This window comes from Phragmites australis, chromosome 10 (genome assembly GCF_958298935.1).
Source record: "Phragmites australis chromosome 10, lpPhrAust1.1, whole genome shotgun sequence".
NCBI lineage: Eukaryota > Viridiplantae > Streptophyta > Magnoliopsida > Poales > Poaceae > Phragmites > Phragmites australis.
Window position 1 is genome coordinate 11,309,414 of NC_084930.1, and position 20,800 is coordinate 11,330,213.

Here is a 20,800-nt window from a genome sequence, read left to right on the forward strand (position 1 = left end):
GTATGTGTTTATGTATATATCTTCCTATAATAAATGCCTACATATATCAATACAAATTTGAAATCAAATTTTGAATGCTATATTATTAAATTCATAATTTATTTGTGCCTACAAAAATATCAATATCGGTTTGTCTCACTAGCTGACACTAATACTCCGAATATTAATATCGATTCTTTGTTATGGACTGGTACTAATACTCATTATCAATGCCAGTTCACAAATTAAACCGACATTAATAGTCATAGACTATTAATACCGATTTCAAAAATCACCACTGATAATATTTTTTAGTTCACACTGATAATCTTTTCTATAGTATTGTATGAACCAGGGTTTACTTGCACTATTGCTTTGCTTTCATTGTTCACTGTATGCAATCTTAATGCCAGTGTGAGAGATGTCCTTCCACTATGATCTAGTGGCAACGGTTAATCTATGAAGCCTAAGGCGTTTGTCCGGCCCTTGTGTCTCGACACTAGAAAAATAATCAGAAAGGACGCTAGAAAGGTACCAAGAGGTACCAAAAGTATGCGTAAATTTAGTACCTAAGGTACTAAAAATAGGCACTTCCTCCTTTTAAAAATAATAGACATATTTTTTTTCTATTTTTAATGTTAGATTTTGACTAAGGTTTTTCTCACAAATATATCATTTATAGCTACAAAGTCTATATTATATAAAATTATTTTAATTTGGAACTTAGTTGTATAATTTTTATATACTAGATATTCTTATAAGTTGATTAAATATTAATCAAAATATACAAAATTTGGTTTAAAAAAAAAAGAAATATAGAGGGAGTACCTCTCTAATTATAAATTGTGCTAACTCTTGATAGCTTTCTAAGGACCATAGAAAACCTCTTCCTAAGAACGCAACCTTTCTAAATATGATCAGTCGGTATTAAAAGAAGCATTTATAGGTTGACAACGATGAGCTTTATCAATTATTGGCTGACCACGGTATCCCGGCCTCATGTATACACTAAACGATTCGCATCATCCGTTGGGCACAATTATTGGTTTCCTGCATCCGAACTAACCGGGAATCCAAGTGCCTTATAATATGTTGATGGAGGACATTAATCTATGCAGGTTTTAGTACTTGGCACTAGCAAAAGGCCAGGGAGGTGATGCAAGATCCCAAAGTCAGACGAAGAATCCTCCACGCTCTGACGAAGATCCGCTGTGCAGGCACATTATTATTTGGATTATATTGCTCCTTGCTATAAGCACAAAAGATTCTTATATTTTGCTGTTGCATGCTTGCAGGAAGCAAAGGGCCGGGGTAAAGTACGCATTTGGAATCCCATAACCTTGCATGTTTATTTACATATATATTGCCCATCTCCTAGCTTGTATTTGTAGTACTCTTTTGTTATTCCAAGCAAACTCAACAATGCTTCCAAAGTACATTTCAGCAATCTTAATTTATCGTATGACAGGGAAAATTAGTACTGTTAGGGTGACATTAGGTTCTAAAATCGACATTGTGCAAATTTAAAAACGACAGTGAATTAGCGGCAGCTACCGGTTCATGTCCAACTACCACTTTTAATTTATGTTTTGAACTCCTAATGATAATTCATCCACATGTAAAAAAATACTCTTCCACGAGGGATGACTTATGTGATCAAATTAGATGTTGCAATTGTCCAATGAGAATAAAATGCAGCAGGGATTCAACTGGTCGTTGTCCTAACAAGTTTCTGTCTGTGCCTGGGATTAAGCTGATAATGACGATGCAATGCAAGTGCTAAATACGTTGCCAAGTTGCATTTTTTCAGCTAACAAAAAGCAGGGCGAAGATACTTAAAAGGAAGTCCAGTGGACCAAAACCTCTCTGTTGTCAGATATGTAGCCGATGCATGCTTCCTGCACGACGGCGTTTGAGCTGGAGTCGTCAGAGCATTCATCTCCAGTAACATTACGAACGTGGCCCAGTGAGCTGACGTACGTGGCCTCCGAAGTCCAAACTCCCAAAGTCATAGTGCTGAATATTCCCCTCCAATCAGGCGCACTTGCCGTCTATTATAGCGCGCACTTGCCATCTATTATAGCGACACCAACCAGCTCGATTGCCAAAAGAACCCCATCCTCGGGGAGCCACGACGCGCGCCATTCGCGAGCTCGGTGAGACGCAGCACTCCGCTGCCGTGCGCGGTGGCTCTCCGGTGGCCCCATAAGATCACCCGGCTCACTGTCCCCAACCAACGTGCCCTCCTGTCCACCTGCGCGCGCTCCTGGCCGGCCGGTCCCCGTCGCGCTATATAAATTCGTCGCTGGGCTGCGGCCGTATAGACAAGTACCAACTTACAGTACGGGTAAAGTTAGTCGGGAGATAGGGAGTAAGACACTGTGACGAGGGAGGTCAGATGGCGGAGGAGTTCAAGACGGCGGCCATCGAGGTGGAGGGGGCTGTGCCCGCGTCCAAGACGCGGTTCAGGATGCCCGTGGACTCGGACAACAAGGCCACAGAGTTCTGGCTCTTCTCCTTCTCGAGGCCGCACATGAGCGCCTTCCACATGGCGTGGTTCTCCTTCTTCTGCTGCTTCGTGTCCACCTTTGCGGCGCCGCCGCTACTGCCACTCATCCGGGACACGCTTGGCCTCACGGCCACGGACATTGGCAACGCCGGGATCGCGTCCGTGTCTGGCGCGGTCTTCGCTCGTCTCGCCATGGGCACGGCGTGCGACCTTGTCGGACCCCGGCTCGCTTCAGCGGCGATCATACTCCTGACAACACCGGCCGTATACTGCTCGGCCATTATGAATTCGGCGTCGTCGTTCCTGCTCGCGCGGTTCTTCACGGGCATATCGCTGGCGTCGTTCGTGTCCACCCAATTCTGGATGAGCTCCATGTTCTCATCAAACAAGGTGGGACTGGCTAACGGTTACGCCGGAGGGTGGGGCAACCTCGGTGGCGGCGTTGTGCAGATGCTGATGCCGCTGGTGTACGAGGCCATCCTCAAGATTGGGAGCACGCCGTTCACGGCATGGCGCGTGGCTTTCTTCATCCCAGGCCTGATGCAGGCGTTCTCAGCCATCGCAGTGCTGGCGTTCGGGCAGGACATGCCCGACGGAAACTACCGGAAGCTCCACAAGACCGGGGAGATGCACAGGGCCAGCTTCGGCAGCGTGCTTCGCCACGCGGTGGGCAACTACCGCGGCTGGATCCTAGCGCTCACCTATGGCTACTCCTTCGGCGTGGAGCTCACTGTGAACAACATTGTCGCGCAATACTTCTTCGACCGCTTTGGTGTTAACCTCCGCACGGCCGGCCTAATCGCGGCCAGCTTCGGAATGGTCAACCTCTTCTCCCGACCCTTCGGCGGGAGCTTGTCCGACTGGCTTTCCAGCCGGTACGGCATGCGTGGCAGGCTTTGGGGGCTGTGGATCATCCAGACCATCGAAGGCGTCCTGTGCATTGTTCTTGGCGTCGTCAGCAGCTCCTACGCCACGTCCGTCGCCATCATGATACTCTTCTCCTTATTCGTGCAGGCTGCTGAAGGTCTCACCTTCGGTGTCGTGCCATTCGTATCGCGGAGGTCGTTGGGGCTGGTCAATGGCATGACCGGCGGTGGTGGCAGCGTGGGTGCTGTGCTGACGCAGCTCATCTTCTTCCACGGTAGCAAGTACACGACGCAGACAGGGATCATGTACATGGGGTTCATGATTATCGCGTGCACGCTGCCCGTCGCGCTCATATACTTCCCGCAGTGGGGCGGCATGTTGGCGGGGCCGCGGCCAGGGGCAACGGCGGAGGACTACTACAACGGGGAATGGACTGCGCAGGAGCGCGAGAAGGGGTTCAACACCGCTAGCGAGCGGTTTGCGGAGAACAGCGTGCGCGAGGGTGGACGGAGGTCGGCATCGGGCATCCAGCCCACGCACACCGTTCCAGTCTGAGTCCTCGTCGGTCGACATGTGAAAAAAAAAGTTAATATTACGCGCCTATACGTATAATTAAAATCCCCCCAGGCAATGATGTGTACCGTTCTTGGTATCCATGTCGTCATGTGGTCGACCGGCTTGTAGACCGGCTTGTATCTGTGTATGTGAGCTCGGTTTTACGTACCTGGCCTTTCCAGGAGTGATTGTTATCGTTGGCATATGGTTTGTTCCTTTATTTATGTTTTTGGATGATTCTCAAATGTACGTATATATGGCGGCCAATTATTACCGGTTTATTATGAGCCAATAATAATAGTGTATTATTATTGATTCGTATTAAGAACCGGTATAAAAATCAATTCGAAAAAATCCGACAGTGATAATTAAATATCACTAATGATTCTAACTATAAACCGGCACTTATACTAACACTACCGTTTTTTTAAAACTAACTAATATTTAAGCTCTGATTGAACCCGATTTTTTCGTGCAATCTAATTTTAACTCACAACCTCGCGTTGGGCCAGTTCTCTATCTTATCTCACATCTAGCTGGAGTCAACCTTATCTCTTCGACTTTGCCCCAACTGGCCTCCTCCCCACCATCGACGATTGCAGAATATCTCATCAGTATCGGTTCAAAATCGTCATCTATGGCGGATTTTGAACTGACACTGATTACTCGGCACTGATAGTTAATGACTATTAGTGTCGGGTATGTAACTGGTACTAAAAAATCATTATCAGTGCTGGTTATATCCACGAACCAGTACTGATAATGAATTATCAGTATCGGTCCCTATTAGGAACCGGTACTGATACTGATTATCAGTGTCGGTTCTAAAATAGAACCGACACTGATAGATATTCGGTAGCAAAAAAAAAACTGTACAATCCAAAATACATCACATGCACATGTATCTATTCTTCTAATGTTTAAGTCACGATAAACACTTAATACATTAATTCAAACTATAAGCATTTCTAAAATTACATCAAATACCATTACATGCATAGTTGATATATAAAATTTCAACTCCAAATATTGCATCGAAATGATTCAGTGCATAAATAAGCGCACTAGCTGTTACTTCAAACGGAAGTTCTATTGGACTTCTGTAAATAACGAAACTATTACTATCACACTGAAACTTAATGTGTGACCGGTACTTTCCTTCCCGGATCTTCCTGCATTGAGGACTAAGTAATGTGTACTCCCATTGCTAGGCAAGAAGACGTAAAATTGAAGTCAAGCTATGATCCATCCGTGTCCTAGTGTTCCAGTGAAAATCCACAGACAAAGAGTAACAATATAGAGGAAAAATTTAATATTATTGAAATAATCCTAGCTACAAACTACAGGTTCATGTCACCAACCGTTTCAGCTGCATGTAACCGTGAGAGCCTAAGAGTCATTGCAAGCACATCCTCATTCTGTTCAAGTGCTTTCAATTTGAAATAGCTATAGTCCGAAAACATGTATCTAAGTTGCAGGTTAAGCGATTGTAGAATCTCATGGATAGCAGATCTTTGAGCCATAAGTCTTTGGTTTATTTCGGAGCTTGATGCTGTTAAAATGATATCTCCTTCTTTAGAAAAAGAAATGCTAAAAGAGATAGTGATCTTCATTTTATTATTATCAGCCAATATAGTCTTCACCACATGTGGTGTGCCACCAAGATCCGCAATAGTGTCATGTATCCATTGTAGATAAGGAAGCATCTACATCAATCGACATGTTAGTTTCTAAATTTGTTAACTACATACTGCAATATTAACTGACTTTCTTATAATTTATAGCAAAGAAATTTTCATCTCTTAACATGCAGATGTACCTAGGACAAGTTATAGATACATCTACATGCCCAGAGAAAAAAAACACCAATACCATATCAATCGGCACATGTGGATAATCTCGTAATTATGTCAAATTATCAATCATAGAATAAGGAAGTACCAAACTAGTGACTCACTGAGAAGTGATGGTAACATCTAAAACACCAATATAGCGATAAACATCTAATATCATCACATACACATCTAATAATAAGCCAACATATTTTGAACTATAATACATATCCAATTTCAAGACCTAAATTGGCTAACTAAAATTGCTAACTATAATTTGCTAGCTACAATTTGCTAATTTAAAATTGAGAACTAACCTAGGTGTTTCGTGGTCTTTCCGGGTAGGAAGGGGATACGCCGTTGAGAATGTGGAGGCTGAGAGTACGAGGGGGGTCATCCGGACCCGGGCAATCGGATAGGATGGAGCGGCTGCCTCCATGCCGCCTAGATCTACGCCCTCCACCTCCACTGTCGTTGCTGCTCGCCATGGGGACATCGAGGAGGCGACGGTGGGCCAGCGTGGGACGAGGATGAGGAGGCGACGACGGGCCAACTCACGACGAGGAGGAGGAGGCGGTGGTCGGCGTGCAGCAAGGAGGAGGAGGTGGCAGGCCGACACACGACGAGGATGAGGATGAGGAGGCGACGAGACGACACACGACGAGGAGGCTACGGATGGGGAGGAGGCGACAATCGGGGAGGAGGAGCAGCGTCAGGTTGGATGGAGCGAATAAGGAGAGGGGCTAAGTGTTGGATATACATATAACAAAGGTATCAGTGCCTATTCTAGTTCCTACCAGCACTGATTGTAACTATCAGTGCCAATTCTTAAACTCCAGCGCACGAGCAATAACTAAGGCGCCGAGAACCGGCACGAGCAATCATGGTTCACGTGTGGGAGTTTAAGAACCGACATTGATACGTCAACACTACCGGTTGCGCTTGAACTGACACTCATGAGGCGCTACTTATGACCTGTTCTGTAGTAGTGGCCTCTCCTCCCATGCCGTCTCCCCACTACTGACCTCATTCCCACACACCTCTCCCATCGGCCTCCTCCCAACGCCCCTCCCCCACTGCTAGCCCCCTCCCCTCGCTCCTCCCCACCGCTGGCCTCCTCCTCTGGCTCCTCCCCACCATCGGCCTCCTCCGCATGCCCCTTCACCCCTCATGAGATCCATGGTAGGATCCAGCTAGAATCTGACCATGAATCTCACTAGGGGCAGAGATCCATGGCTAGCGACAATAGCGGAGATCCACATCGATCAACCGTCCTCCATAGCAGTGCTTCCTCGAGCTATGTCGAGTGGAAGCAGTGGAGAGCAGGCGCATGCGGCGGGGCCATCAAGTGGGAGCACATGGCGAAGAGGGAGGAGGTGGAGAGCATGTGCATAATGGGGCGATGTGATGACGAGATCAACAATTGCGGCCTCATCAGCGTGTTCTGTGGTGGCAGCCTTCATGCCGCCACATCTGGATTTGTGTGTGTGTGTGTGTGTGTGTGTGTGTGTGTGTGGCTGATTGGGATGATGACGATCAGTGGTGGATTGGGATGACATTGGTCGGTGGCGGATTGGGATGGTGGCAGGGGCAGTTCTAGCTCGATTTGAGCTAGCTCATGATTTTTTTTTAATTTTTTGGAAGAGGCTTCATTGCCGGTTGAGGACCCAATAGTGATAGCTTGAGCACTATCACCAACACGTGCCCACTATCGGTTTTGAAACTGACAGTGAAGGGGTTATTAGAACCGGTAGTGATGGCACTTTCGTAGTAGTGGTAATAATGTAAGTGGAGTCTCTAGTGTTCCATATTTCCATTCCACAAGTTGATTAGTGGAAAGAGTAACGGTACCAAATTATCCAACTGTTGCATGCAGTACCTTCACTTGTAGCATGATGGGCCGTTCAGGTAAGTACCTCTGGATGCTTTTGTTTTAGCAATCAATGCACTTGCAGTATGATAAGTGGTGAAGTAGCAGCCATATAATAATATTGTTAGTTGTTACTAAGGTAGCGTTTGGTTGGTTGAACGAAGTTGATTGGGATAGGATCGTCTTGTACGGGATTGTCTTTGATGAGGTTGTCCAAGTAGGTTGTTTAGTTGGATGTATAGGATGATACGTGAATGTGTTTGGTTAGATGTATGGGATGATATGAGAACATGTTTAGTTGTTTAAAAGCCATGAATTATATCCATGGATAACTTAATTATTTTACAGAAATAATAATTTTTATATTTGTTATTATCAATAAACTATGCTAATTAGTACTGATCATTACTAATTTCAATTAATCATAACTTAAGTTGTCAATAGTCATCACTAAATGCTCATAATAATAATTAGATATTGTTAATAATATCTAATTGTAACTAATATTTAACTCAAAATCCTTAGTAACCACTAATAGTCACTAATTATCACTAACCACAAGTGATTAATGGAGTTGCCAGAACTTGTACGGGGTCATTCGTCCGATTTTCACGCACGAGATGGTTCAACATCTGGATAGAATATTACTAGAATGTGTACCACTCTATCCCGGATAGTTTGGTTCAATCCAACCAACAAAACGCGGGGACGAGGGCTCGTCCTGGACGAGGTTCTCCCTCGTACGCCCAACTAAACACATGGTAAGTTACTTATTTTACTACCACAAGATGCCACAGATATATTGTAATTGTATGAAATTTTTAATTGTATGCTTAATCACGCAATTAAGGTAATAGTTAATGAAGAATGAATGTTTTTACATTGTAGATGGCGAACAGAAGTTGGATGTACCGTGAGACTCGAACTTGTCCAGCGTACTTAAGCGGGGTGAAGTATTTCATGAGTGTTGTTTTGGCGCATATGAAAGATTTTAGTAAAACGATAATGTATTATCCATATCGCGATTGCAGGACTGATAAGAAGTTCTTGAAACCAAACAATGTCCATGCACACTTGATCATGTATGGATTTAAAGAGAATTATACATGTTCGAACAAACATGACGATAAAGGTCTTAATGAAGGAGAGATGTATCGGGACCTCCATGCCGATAGTGTGGATCAAGGACTTACACCTGAGGATATGGATCATGATCTTAGGGACGAGGGCATAATATGTTTCAATGATAATGATTTCAGGGATTTTGTGGAGAATATGGACCAGATGGTGCAGGATGTCGAGCGGCACGACGATAGCAGTGGTGAGCTTGCTAAATTCCAAAAATTTGTACGAGATTCTAAGGTGCTCCTTTATCCTAACTATAAGGAGAAGTACACACTGCTATTTGAGTATCTAAAGCTTCTATAGCTAAAGGCAATTCATGGTTGGACTGACAAGAGTTTCGAAGCATTGCTGTATCTGCTAATTTGTCTTTTGGGATTGGAAACCAAAAAAATACATGTATGTAAGCAGGATTGTATCTTGCTTAGTGGGGAGTATGCAGAGCTGGATCACTGCTCTGTTTGTGGAACTCATCGATATAAACGTAGAAATGATGGTGGTGATGGGGATGAAGGAAAGAAAAGTAAAAGGCCTCCTAGGAAGGTGGTATGGTATTTTTCTGTAATTCCTCATCTGAAGCGTTTGTTTGCTAACAGAATGGAGGCACAATTGATGCGTTGGCATAAGGAGGATCGTAAGAACAATGCAATGATACGACACCCTGCGGATTCCGCTCAGTGGCGAACCATTGATTCTACATTTGGTTGGTTCACTGAAGAATTGAGAAATATTAGGTTTGCTATAAGCACAGATATCATGAATCCATTCGGTAATATGAGTATCTCACATAGCACCCGGTCTATTGTATTATCGATCTACAACCTTCCACCCTGACTTTGTAACAACCAGAAATACATTATGTTGTCGATCTTAATATCAAGACCAAAATAACCTGGCAACGATATTGATGTGTAACTCGAGCCTTTAGTGGATGATCTTAAGAAACTATGGTCGGAAGGCATCAAGGTTTGGAATCAGTACAAGCAAGAATACTTTGGCTTGCACGCCATGTTGTTCATTACCATCAATGATCTATCAGCACTTCTTAACTTGTCAAGTCAAACGAAAAGAAAATGTGAAGCTTTCCCCCATTACTTAGATGACACATGCAGTTTAAGGTTGAACAACTCAAATAAAATAATGTACATACAGCATTGACATTTTCTTCCCAGGAAGTATCCATACCAGAACATGGACAAGCAATTTGATGGCACAAGGGAGAAAGAGTTACCTCCAAGTCATTTCAGCGGGAAGATGTCCACATTCATATTAAGAATATCAATGTTGTCGTTGGCAAGCAAAAACAATCCTCCAAGGATGTTGAACAAAAAAAAATGTGGAATAAGAAATCAATACTATTCGATCTAGAGTATTGGAAAAAAATAAATGTTTGTCACTCTATTGACAGCATTCGTGTAAAGAAGAATATATGCGAGAGTCTGATCTTACATTACTCCAAATGAAAGGAAAAGGAAATGATCATGAGAACCCATGAACTGTCCTTGAAGAAATGGGCTTAAGGCCGAACTTCATGAACATGCAGAATTGAGGAGGAATTCAATCAATTCGATGAAATCCCCCCTTTTGCTACTGCAATCGTGCCATGCCTTTCGCCGACTGAGAAAACTCCATACCTGCTCTCCAACCATAATGAAGGGATCCATATCAAGAAAGCATGAAAATAGCGAATTTGAATTTGAGTGCCAAATTTGTAATCTTAATGTCAAATTCGAATTTACATATATTAAATTTGTAATATTAATGACAAATTTGTAATATTAATGTCAAATTTGTAATATTAAGTGTTATCTTACATATAACAAGTTAGATGGTTTTGAATTTGAATTAAGTGTAAAATTTCACATAACAATTTATGAATTTGAATCTAAAAGGTTTATGTCAAAGTGATAGGTGATGGGTCATAAGTAAAAGGTGACACGTGATACTCTTCGCACATCACCTATTATAAATAAAAGGTGACGGGTGATACTATTCACCCATCACCTTTTCTAAGTCATAGGTGACGGATTAAAAGTATCACCCGTCACCTATGATTTATTATAAGTGATGTTTTTTCACCCGTGGGTGCCACCCGAAACCCGAAACCCCGCCCCACCCGCCTGCACGCCCCGCCCCGCCCGCCCGCTCCGCTCCGCTCTACCCCGAACCGCCCGCCCGACCCGCCGCACCCGCCCCGCTCGCCCGCCCCAACCCGCCCCGCCGCCGTTACACTGTCGGGTTTCGGGTTGCCCGTCGGGTTTCGGTTCCCCGTCGGGGCCGGGGGCGGGGGTGGTTTTGCGCCCGATATGGATTTCGGGTTCGGGTCGGGTTTGACGAGTCGGGTTTCGGGTTCAGGTCCGTTCCAGCAAAACCCGACGGGGGCAGACCCGTTGCCACCCTTATTCGTGTCATTTTGCCTAAGTCCCAGCCCGCTCACCTGTGGCACCCACTCGCGCTAGGGTTCAAACCCGCCAAGCTCCACTGCACCTCTTTGATGTGCCATCGTGCTTCCTCCTTGTCCCCGACGTGCCACCCGGCCTCTTGTCCCAACACAATGCCCTGACCTCCTCCTTCCCCACCAGTTGCGAGCCCCGGTCTCCTTCTCCCCGGATCTGAACTCTCTAACGTTCAGTCGTGCTTCCTCCTCGTCCCCGACGTGCTGCCCCAGCCTCCTCCTTCCCCACCAGCTGCGCGCCTCGATCTCCTCCTCCCTAGATTTGAGCTCCCCAACGGAAACCGTGTTTCCTCCTCATCCCTAACGCACCGCACGGCCTCCTCGTCCCTGATGCACCACCCCAACCTCCTCCTTCCCCACGAGGTGCATAGGGTTTCTGAGACAGAGGTAGAGTTGTCGTGCCTACTTTTGATCATTAGTTCCTTTCAGCAGGTGACTACGTGAGCACTTTCCTCCTCCTCTACTCTAAGCAGTAAGGTTGTATGTGATGTGATACTTGATGATGAAAATATGATCTAAGATAAGGCATGTTTTTCTAAGTACAATGGTTTAGGCCTGTACTTTGTTATGTCTATGCAGCACTGTCCATGATGATTTAAATCTAAAGATTTATGTATAGGGTTCTAAAACTAGATGAGAACTTAGAAATATACCCAGCCGATGATTTGTTCAATGGAACAGTTAGGAGCAGGACCTCTGTTGTCCTAGGGCCAACTGTTGAGAGAGCAATTCTTTTTGTAATTACAACCTGCTACTCAATTACTACTTTAAACATGATGTATGATATTTTTGCTTATAAAATGATGCCACTTTCATACCAGATCATGTTTTCTTTATTCTGGACAGCATCGATACATATTCATATTTGCTCGATGATGAGTTGATACACTGAGATTGAGCATGTTTATGAGTATAATAGTCTAAACTTGTGATCTCTCTAGTTGTTTGATATATCTGGTAGCACATGGAGATTTTAGTTGATGGTATTATGTGGTCTATCCTTGTATGTCGAGATTCATATTTATCTACTGATAGTACATATTTTGAATCCTACTGTTCTCTCTTTATCTCTATTGCTACTACAAAATAGGTGAACAATGTCAGTTCCAAAATCTCATCAGTATCGGTTTTGGACCCGACACTGATTACTCAGCACTTATAGTCCGTGACTATCAGTGCCGGGTATGGAACCGGCACTGAAAATCACTATCAGTGTTGGTTTGTGGATCGAACTGGCACTGATAGTACACATATCAGTGCCGGTTGGTAATACGAATCGGCACTGATATGTGTACTATCAGTGTCGGTTTGTTTTACCAACCGGCACTAATAGGTATTTCCCTTCATTTTCAAAATGTGGTGGTTGCCACCAATTTTGTGGCATTTTCAAATTCTGGCGGTTACCGGCAATAGTATGCAGTATATTTATGGACACACACATATATATTTAATTTACGAGACGTCGAGTTTTATCGCAACATATATACACAAGCACATATAAATTTCATTTCTAAAACATCAAGTCTTGTCACAGTATATATACAACGCATACATGTGAGGTTTCATTACAACAATGAAAAAGAGCTTAAGGTTTCTTGCTAATTGAAGATTCTGAATTCTGCTTTTTCTTGTTGGATGAAAGTAACGAGAGAGAGGAGCCAAATTCATGGAACTCGCCGGTTGAACTGATGACTTGGTCAATGATGAACCCGACAAGTTGTTCTTGAAGTGTGTTTATTTCAATGGCCATGAGTCGATCTCTGGACAGCACGAGGAGCTGCAATTTATGGCCATGAGTCGATATCTGGACAGCGCGAGGAGCTGCAATTTCAACAATTGAAGAAATCAATCCTTATGAACACGTGTCGGACCTGAAAATTAGTCATCAAGATGTATGTCGCATACCTCAGTATCGACCACCTGGTACGACGCATCTCCGTTGAATCCGTGCATGAATTCCATTACATAAAAACCACATAAAAATTATTCCTCGGGCCCTGCTTCCTACAAGGAAAGTCATGTCGGATAATACATTCTTTCGCCAATGGCCGATGTCTAACACTCTTCTTGATGTATTGTAGGTACACTCTGCATGTGTGTGATTATTATCACAAGTAGACTTAGATTCAATCAAATCAAATATTACAAGAGCAATAAAGAAATGGTCAGGATTTACCTTTGTAGCAACTCAATGACGGGTTGGTAGGTTTCTTTTGGATTATTTTGTGAGTAAAAAAACAACGATCTTGCTGATGTCTGACTGGATGACAAGGAGGATCAAGTGATAACTGTACATAGGTCACCATAGGTTAGTTGGCCCTAATTTCTAACTATGTATTGCTAAAAAAGAATAGAACATTCATGGAGTGAAACACATACCCAAAGTGGTAGGGCAAAAGTATGTATTTCTTCAATTGTAGCTCCAGAATACACTTCAATGTATAGTCCTCGGTTCCTTTTGGATCGGATTGCATCATTGTCGGGTTTACTTGATGTGGGTCGATGAATCCCACATGATCGATGCCCTCCGTCCTGCATCTTTGTACCTTCATTCTACATAAGGAATAAGTTAAGACATTCAATCCAATGGTACATGAATGTATACTGTTAATTATACATATAAGACACTTACAGAGTCCAACAACTCAAGATAGACACGCCGAGAGCATCTTGTTGGTACAGTCAATACATTTTCTCAAATAATATATAAATAGAGCCGTCCCCCTGGAGGAAATCTTGATCCTGGTATCTGGTCTTGAACATTTCTCTACCATCTCGTGACTCCTTTATGTACCACGCATGGAATTTCCGAAGTTGATATGTCAATTTATCCCACACGTTTGGCGCAACCAAGAGTTCGCCCAACTTAAATTGCCATCTCTCGGCTGCTTTTGGTGCCAGAGACTCGTCTAGAAATTGCTCTTTTGTCATTTTAACATCATCAAGAAATCTTTCTAGATTCTGTTCTTGTTGTATTTGTTCAATAGAAGACTCTTTCAAGTATTTCTTGCTTTTTACGCTCGTGTAGTCTGATTTACTCTTACGCTTAACAGGTTTGGCCATCTTCAAGAAAAACTTCTGTGTTTCTACATGAATTGATTTTTTCTTCTCAGGCTCTAGCTTTTGAAAGAATTTCTTGACACTAGCATCCACTATCGCTCTGGTTTCCTCTGGTGTTTGTTCATAAGGCAACTTCTCAGGTGCTGCCACCTTCTTAGGTGCCCTTTGCTTCTAGGATGAAGCCGACTTCTGAGATGAACTCAAATTCTTAGATTGTGCAGCTGTTGTCAACTTTGGAGGGGGTGGAGTTGCCTCACTTGGTGGCACTGGTGCTGACTTCTGAGGGGTAGGAGTTGGCTCCCTTGGAGGAAACTTTGGAGTGGGAGGAGTTTCCTTTATTCTATGTGACGGTGGCAGAGGCGGCGACTGTGCAGGAGTTGGTTCTCTTCTTCATGACAGTGGCAGTGGCGGGGAACTCTGGGTACTCGGGAACCACTGTTCATGGCCTCGAGCACCCCTCCCAGAACTGGCTCTTCTCGGCCCTCGGGGAGATGGTCCCCGAGGGAAGGCGCCACGTGGCATTCTGCTGTCCTGGCCTTGGGACTTGGGGACCCCTGGTTCCCATGTCACCGACAGCAGCCCCCGGGCCCATCAGCAGGCGATGGCCCAGAGACTGCGAATGGGGCCCTATTTCTTCGAGGCCGATCACAGCATTGGTGCCACGTGGCTTGTCATCAGGTGCCAAAATCTTGCGGGCCTTGCAGCTTTTTGGCCCAGGCTCTTGGTACAACCCAAATGGGAAACCAAAAGGGCACGTGCCCTTCCGACATTCGAGGGGAGTGATGATGAGGCGGGAGGCGCACCTGGCAACCACGTGGATCGAGGGAGATGCGCCTCTCAAATTGCACCGAGGAATGAGGCGTCTGAATTCCCATGATAAAAAAGGGAGAGGGGCAACAAACCGTTACCCCTCACGCCATTTTTGCAGTTACCATCTTTTGCCTTCGTCTTCCTTGCGCACCGGGAGCATTCTCTCCAGACCGCGGCTGTCGGTGTATCAGGAACCGGGGATCCCTGAGTCCTGAGGCCAGGCCAGCCATCCGCCACGTGTCACCATCCCGCAAGGTCCCTCCTGTGGGATGAGGAAAATCTAAGTTCTGGGAGATGGTGCTCGGGGCCACAGCCTCTGGTCCCCGAGCACCCCAGTTCCCCGATGACCCACAGAATCTAAGTCCGGGAGAAGGTGCTCGGGGCCAGAGCCTCTGGTCCCCGAGCACCCCAGTTCCCCGATGACCCGCAGAGTCCAAGTACCGGGAAGAAAGTGCTCGGGGAGGTGTCCGGTCGCCCCCGAGCACCCTAGTCCCCCGATGATCAGAAGAGCTAAGTTCCGGGAGAGAGCGCTCGGGGGGCTGCGTGCGGCATCCCCCGAGCGCCCGGTTCCCCGAGGGTCAGTGCAAAAGTGCTCGGGAGAGAGTGCTCGGGGTTGCACGTGGCAGCCCCCGAGCACTCGGTTCCCCGAAGGTTCGTGCGAGAGTGCTCGGGAGAGAGTGCTCGGGGAGGTGAACAGTACCCCCGAGCACTCGGTGCCCCGACGACCCAGAAGGGCCCCCGAGGGGCCCGCCGATGAGGTGTCAACAAGTCAGAGGTCCGAGGCCGCATTTAATGGGCGTGCGCGGCCTGACATCCCCAACTGCTCCCGCCGCGATGTCAGTCCCTGCCATGCTTTGGCAGAGAGGCGTGGGGCCATTAATTGCACGGATCCCGTCCCGTATCATCCGGTGTATCTCGGGATAACGTTGCCAGGATCAAGGTGTTCCGCCTGCCGCCCTGCCGTGGCAGAGGAACAAGACAGGGCGAGCACGCCGGGTGCCTCTGTGGCTGCCCGGTGGGCCCTCTCAACGGCGCCCGTCGCCAGGGCGTCCACAGTGACGAGTGATCAGACGCGCACCGCGTTTTTCCACCTCCCCTCATTTCGCCCAGAGGAAATGATGACGCCTTTCTCAGTCGTGGTGTCTTGGAACTTGTGCCCCTTCCTTCCCGTTCGGGGTATGTCGCGGCCGGCGAGTGTATAAAAGGATGGGCATACAGAGAGAAGAAAAGGAGAGAAACATCGGAACATCGGACAAGGAAAAACATCGAAAGATCGGAGGAGAGAACAATTGGAAAAAAGACAAGCCCAAGCAATCGACCGTGTGACACTCAGACGAAGAACATTGCAAGCAAGCCTGAGCAGAGCTACAACACGGAGCCTCAAGCTCTTAGTTAGACAATATATTCTTGTAACCAGACATATCCCTGAGGGATCCCCCTCAGGGTAAGATATAGCATCCATACAGGAGTAGGGTATTATGCCCCCGTGCGGCCCGAACCTGTCTAAACTCCGGTGCATTTACTTCCCTTTGCACTAGGTCGATCATCCCCCACCACCGGTCGTTGCATTTACTTCCACTTCCATTTATTTCTCCGATGAACTTATTCAGGATCATCCCCCCGGCCGAATCTTTAAAAAGGGGTCTCTCGGGATCCCTGCGACAGGAGTTAACCCTCCGACAGCTGGCGCGCTAGGTAGTACGACGGGTCCATCGACCCCGTCGAGTTCCTCCAGATCTACACTACGGCCGTCCAAGCGGCCGGGGGCAGTGAAAAGGTGATGGCAAATTATTTCCATGTTTCCTTGAGGGGCTCTGCCCGTTCTTGGCTCATGAACTTACCTCCAGAGTCTATTAGCTCCTGGGATGACCTCTGCCACCAGTTTGTGGCTAATTTTCAGGGCACATTCACGCGCCCCAGTTTGGAGTGCGACCTCCACACCGTCGAGCAACAGGAGGGGGAGACGCTGCGGCGCTTTATTCAGTGCTTCAGCTAGGTCCGCAACACCATCCCGCGGGTAGCCCCCCACGCTGTCATCGTCGCCTTCCGGCAGGAAGTCCGCGACGAGCGGATGCTCGAAAAGCTAGGTACGCACGAAATCGAGACCACTGCGGAGCTCTTCGCACTGGCCGATAAGTGCGCCAAGGCGGCGGAGGCCCGGGCGTGGCATGCTCCGCGCCCCACCGCCGACCAGCCAATTTCTTCCCGTTCCGATAGGCGGGAAAAGAAGAAGAGAAGAAAGCGCGAAGCTGCTCCTGTCGAACCGGCCCAGGGCCCTGCCCGTAGGCCGGCCCAAGAGCCCGACCGCTGGCAAGAACACCGGGCGGCAGTCGACAGACGGCCTGCGCCCGCAAGGGCCCCTGCCAGGGCCCCTCCTCGGGCCTCGGCCCCCGCGAGGGCCCTGGCACCAGCTAGGGCACCGGCTCCCGCAAGAGCCCCGGCACCCGGCTGGGCTCCTGCTCCAGCGAGGGTCCCCACTCCCGCGGGGCTCAAGCCAGGCAAATGGTGCCCCATACACCAGACCAGATGGCACGATCTCACGGAGTGTCGTACGGTCAAAGGCCTCGTCGAGCAGCGCCAGAGGGAGCGCGACGAGTCCCGCGGGGGAGGCAATGCTGAGGCCGCCCCCAACAACGCCGAGCTCGGCTTCCAGGAGCCCGAGCATACCGTCGCCTTCAACGACGGAGGCGCCTACACGCCTTCCTCACGCCGTGGCATCAAGGTCATGCGGCACGAGGTGTGCTCGGCAACCCCGAGCGAGGAGGCCGCCAGGCCCCTGAGGTGGTCGGACGCCCCGATCACGTTCAGCATGGCCGATCACCCCGCAAGTACTGCAGCCGTGGGGCGACTACCCCTAGTGGTGTCCCCCACCGTCTGCAATGTCAAGGTCGGTAGAGTGCTGATCGATGGGGGTGCGGGCCTCAACCTCCTATCCAAGGAGGCCTTCGAAAAGCTGCAGATGTCCTCCAGGCGCCTAAGGTCGTTGCTCCCATTCTGCGGAGTGACACCCGGGCACTCCCTGCCCCTCGGGCAGGTCGAGCTACCCGTGACCTTTGGGAATCGGGACAACTTCTGCACGGAGAACGTCCTCTTCGACGTCGCGGAGCTCCCCCTCCCCTACAACGCCATCCTCGAGCGTTCGGCGCTCGCCAAGTTCATGATGGCCGCGCATTATGCGTATCTCACGATTAAGATGCCGGGCCCAGCAGGCCCCATCTCCGTGATTGCCGACTCCGGCGGTGCCGTCTCCTGCGCCGAGCAGTCGTACATGGCTCTGGTTTCAGCACGGGCCGAAGTCGAAGGCTGCACAGGGGGCCCGGGACCCTCTTCATCCAAACCCCGACTCGCCGCTGACGCCTCTGTTCCTACGAAGGAGGTCGTGGTGGGCGAAGGCGCTACCCAGGTCGTCCGGATTGGTGGTGACCTGGGCAGCAAATAGGAAAGCGCGCTCGTCACCTTCCTTCGGGCCAACGCAGACGTGTTTGCATAGCAACCGTCCGACATGCCCGGGATCCCTAGGGAGGTGATCGAGCATCACTTGGCGGTGCGCCCGGACGCCCGCCCGGTGAAGCTGAAGGTCCGGTGGCAGGCGCCTGAGAGCCAGGAGTTCATCCAGGAGCAGGTCAGCAAGCTCTTTGACGCCGGATTTATCCGAGAGGTCCTCCACCCCGACTGGCTGGCAAATCCAGTCATCGTCCCGAAGGCCAACGGCAAGCTCCGCATGTGTGTGGACTACACCGACCTAAATAAGGCTTGCCCTAAAGATCCTTTTCCCTTGCCCCGCATTGATCAAATTGTAGATGCAACCGCGGGATGCGATCTTTTATGTTTTTTAGATGCAAACTCTGTGTATCACCAGATCCGCATGGCCATAGAGGACGAAGAAAAAACTGCTTTTACTACTCGGGTGGGGACTTACTGTTATATGTCAATGCCTTTTGGTTTGCGCAATGCTGGGTCTTCTTTCCAGCGTGCCATCCGCATTACCCTTGATTCACAAGTTGGCCGCAACGTCGAGGCCTACATCGACGATCTCGTGGTCAAGTCCCGAGACCGCGCCACCCTACTCGAGGACCTTGCCGAGACTTTCAACAGTCTCCGCACCACCCGCCTCAAGCTCAACCCCGAGAAGTGTGTCTTCGGGGTATCGGCGGGCAAGCTCCTTGGTTTCTTGGTTTCCGGCCGAGGAATCGAGGCTAATCCAGAGAAGATCCGGGCCATCGAGCAGATGCGACCCCCGACTCGACTCAAAGAGGTCCAGCGCCTCGCCGGCTGCATGGCGGCCCTCGGGCGCTTCATCTCCAAGCTCAGGGAGCGAGGGCTCCCCCTCTTCAAGCTTCTGAAGAAGACCGGTAGTTTCGACTGGACGCCGGAGGCCGAGCAGGCCTTCCGCGATCTGAAGAAGTACCTCACCTCGCCACCCGTGCTGGTGGCTCCCTCCGAAGGTGAGCCCCTACTGCTCTACGTCTCGGCCACTCCTCAGGTCGTGAGCATGGTGCTGATGGTGGAGCGTGATGAGTGCGCGGGGCCAGGTGCTGGGTCCCAGCTCCCGGTGGCCCCCGAGCACTCACCCATCCTCGCGGCTCCCCCCGAGCAAGGGGTCGAGCCCGAGCACTTGGCTCCCCCGAGCAAGGGGTCGAGCCCGATCACTTGGCTCCCCCGAGCAAGGGGTCGAGTCCGAGCACTCTGCTCCTCCCGACCAGGGAGTCGAACCCGAGCATCAGGCCAGCCCCGACCACGCCGCCGGGCCTAGGGGCTGCAGCAGTCCCTCGGGAAAAGCCGCTGTCCGGGCCCACCGGGTACAGCGACCGGTGTACTTCGTCAGTGAGGTCCTCCGGGAGGCCAAAACAAGGTATCCCCGGGCTCAGAAGCTGCTCTGCGCCGTGCTCATCGCTTCCCAGAAGCTGTGCCACTAATTTCAAGCGCACAAGGTCTCGGTGGTTACCACATATCCATTGGGACCCATTCTCCGGAACCGAGAAGGCACCGGGCGTGTTATCAAGTGGGCGGTGGAGCTGGCGGAATTTGACCTGCACTTTGTCAATCGCCAGGCGATCAAAAGCCAGGTGCTCTCCGACTTTGTGGTAGAGTGGACACCCGTCCCCGAGGTCATCCCAGAAGAGATTTCTGCGTATCCCGGGCATGACGCGCCCGGGTACTGGATCATGCACTTCAACGGTTCCATCTCGCTGAAAGGCGCGGGGGCCGGAGTGGTTCTCACCTCGCCAACGGGTGAAGAGCTCCGGTACGTCGTGCAGTTGCAGTTCCGCGCATCCAACAACATGGCGGAATATGAAGGTCTCATCGCCGGCCTCCGAGCTGCGGTGGGGCGATTCGTCGCCTCCTGGTCAAAGTGGACTCCCAACTGGTGGTCAACCAGGTATCCAAGAAGTACCAGTGCACGAATCCTCAAATGGCGGCATACGTGGCAGCGGTCAGGAAGCTGGAGAGGCGCTTCGATGGCCTGGAGTTGCGGTACATCCCTCGCAGCGACAACACTCTTGCCGACGAGCTCTCCCGCTTGGCCTCCTCCCGTGCGCGTGTCCCTGCCGGAGTCTTTGAAGAAAGACTCGCACGGCCTTCCGTCCTGCCTGCCAAACAGGACGAAGGGGAAACCTCAAACTCAATTCAGGGGACCCCGGCGGTGCCCTCAGTGGGAAGCCCCGTCAGGGTGCCGCTGTCCGACTAGTGTGCTGCACTCGCTGAATGTTCTCAATATGCCTCGTGGATGTCCGACATCC

The 20,800-nt window shown here is 49.0% G+C and overlaps 1 protein-coding gene across 1 annotated transcript; it reads left to right on the top strand.

The window, feature by feature from the left end:
• Positions 1–2,275: 2,275 nt before the first annotated feature.
• Positions 2,276–4,134, top strand: LOC133930469 (high-affinity nitrate transporter 2.3-like). The gene has a single exon (XM_062377124.1). The coding sequence runs from the start codon at positions 2,378–2,380 to the stop codon at positions 3,908–3,910; it is 1,533 nt and encodes a 510-aa protein (XP_062233108.1). The 5' UTR covers positions 2,276–2,377; the 3' UTR covers positions 3,911–4,134.
• Positions 4,135–20,800: the final 16,666 nt, after the last annotated feature.

Coding starts and splice junctions, on each gene's coding strand:
- LOC133930469 (XM_062377124.1), top strand. CDS start 2,378: ATGGCGGAGGAGTTCAAGACGGCGGCCATCGAGGTGGAGGGGGCTGTG.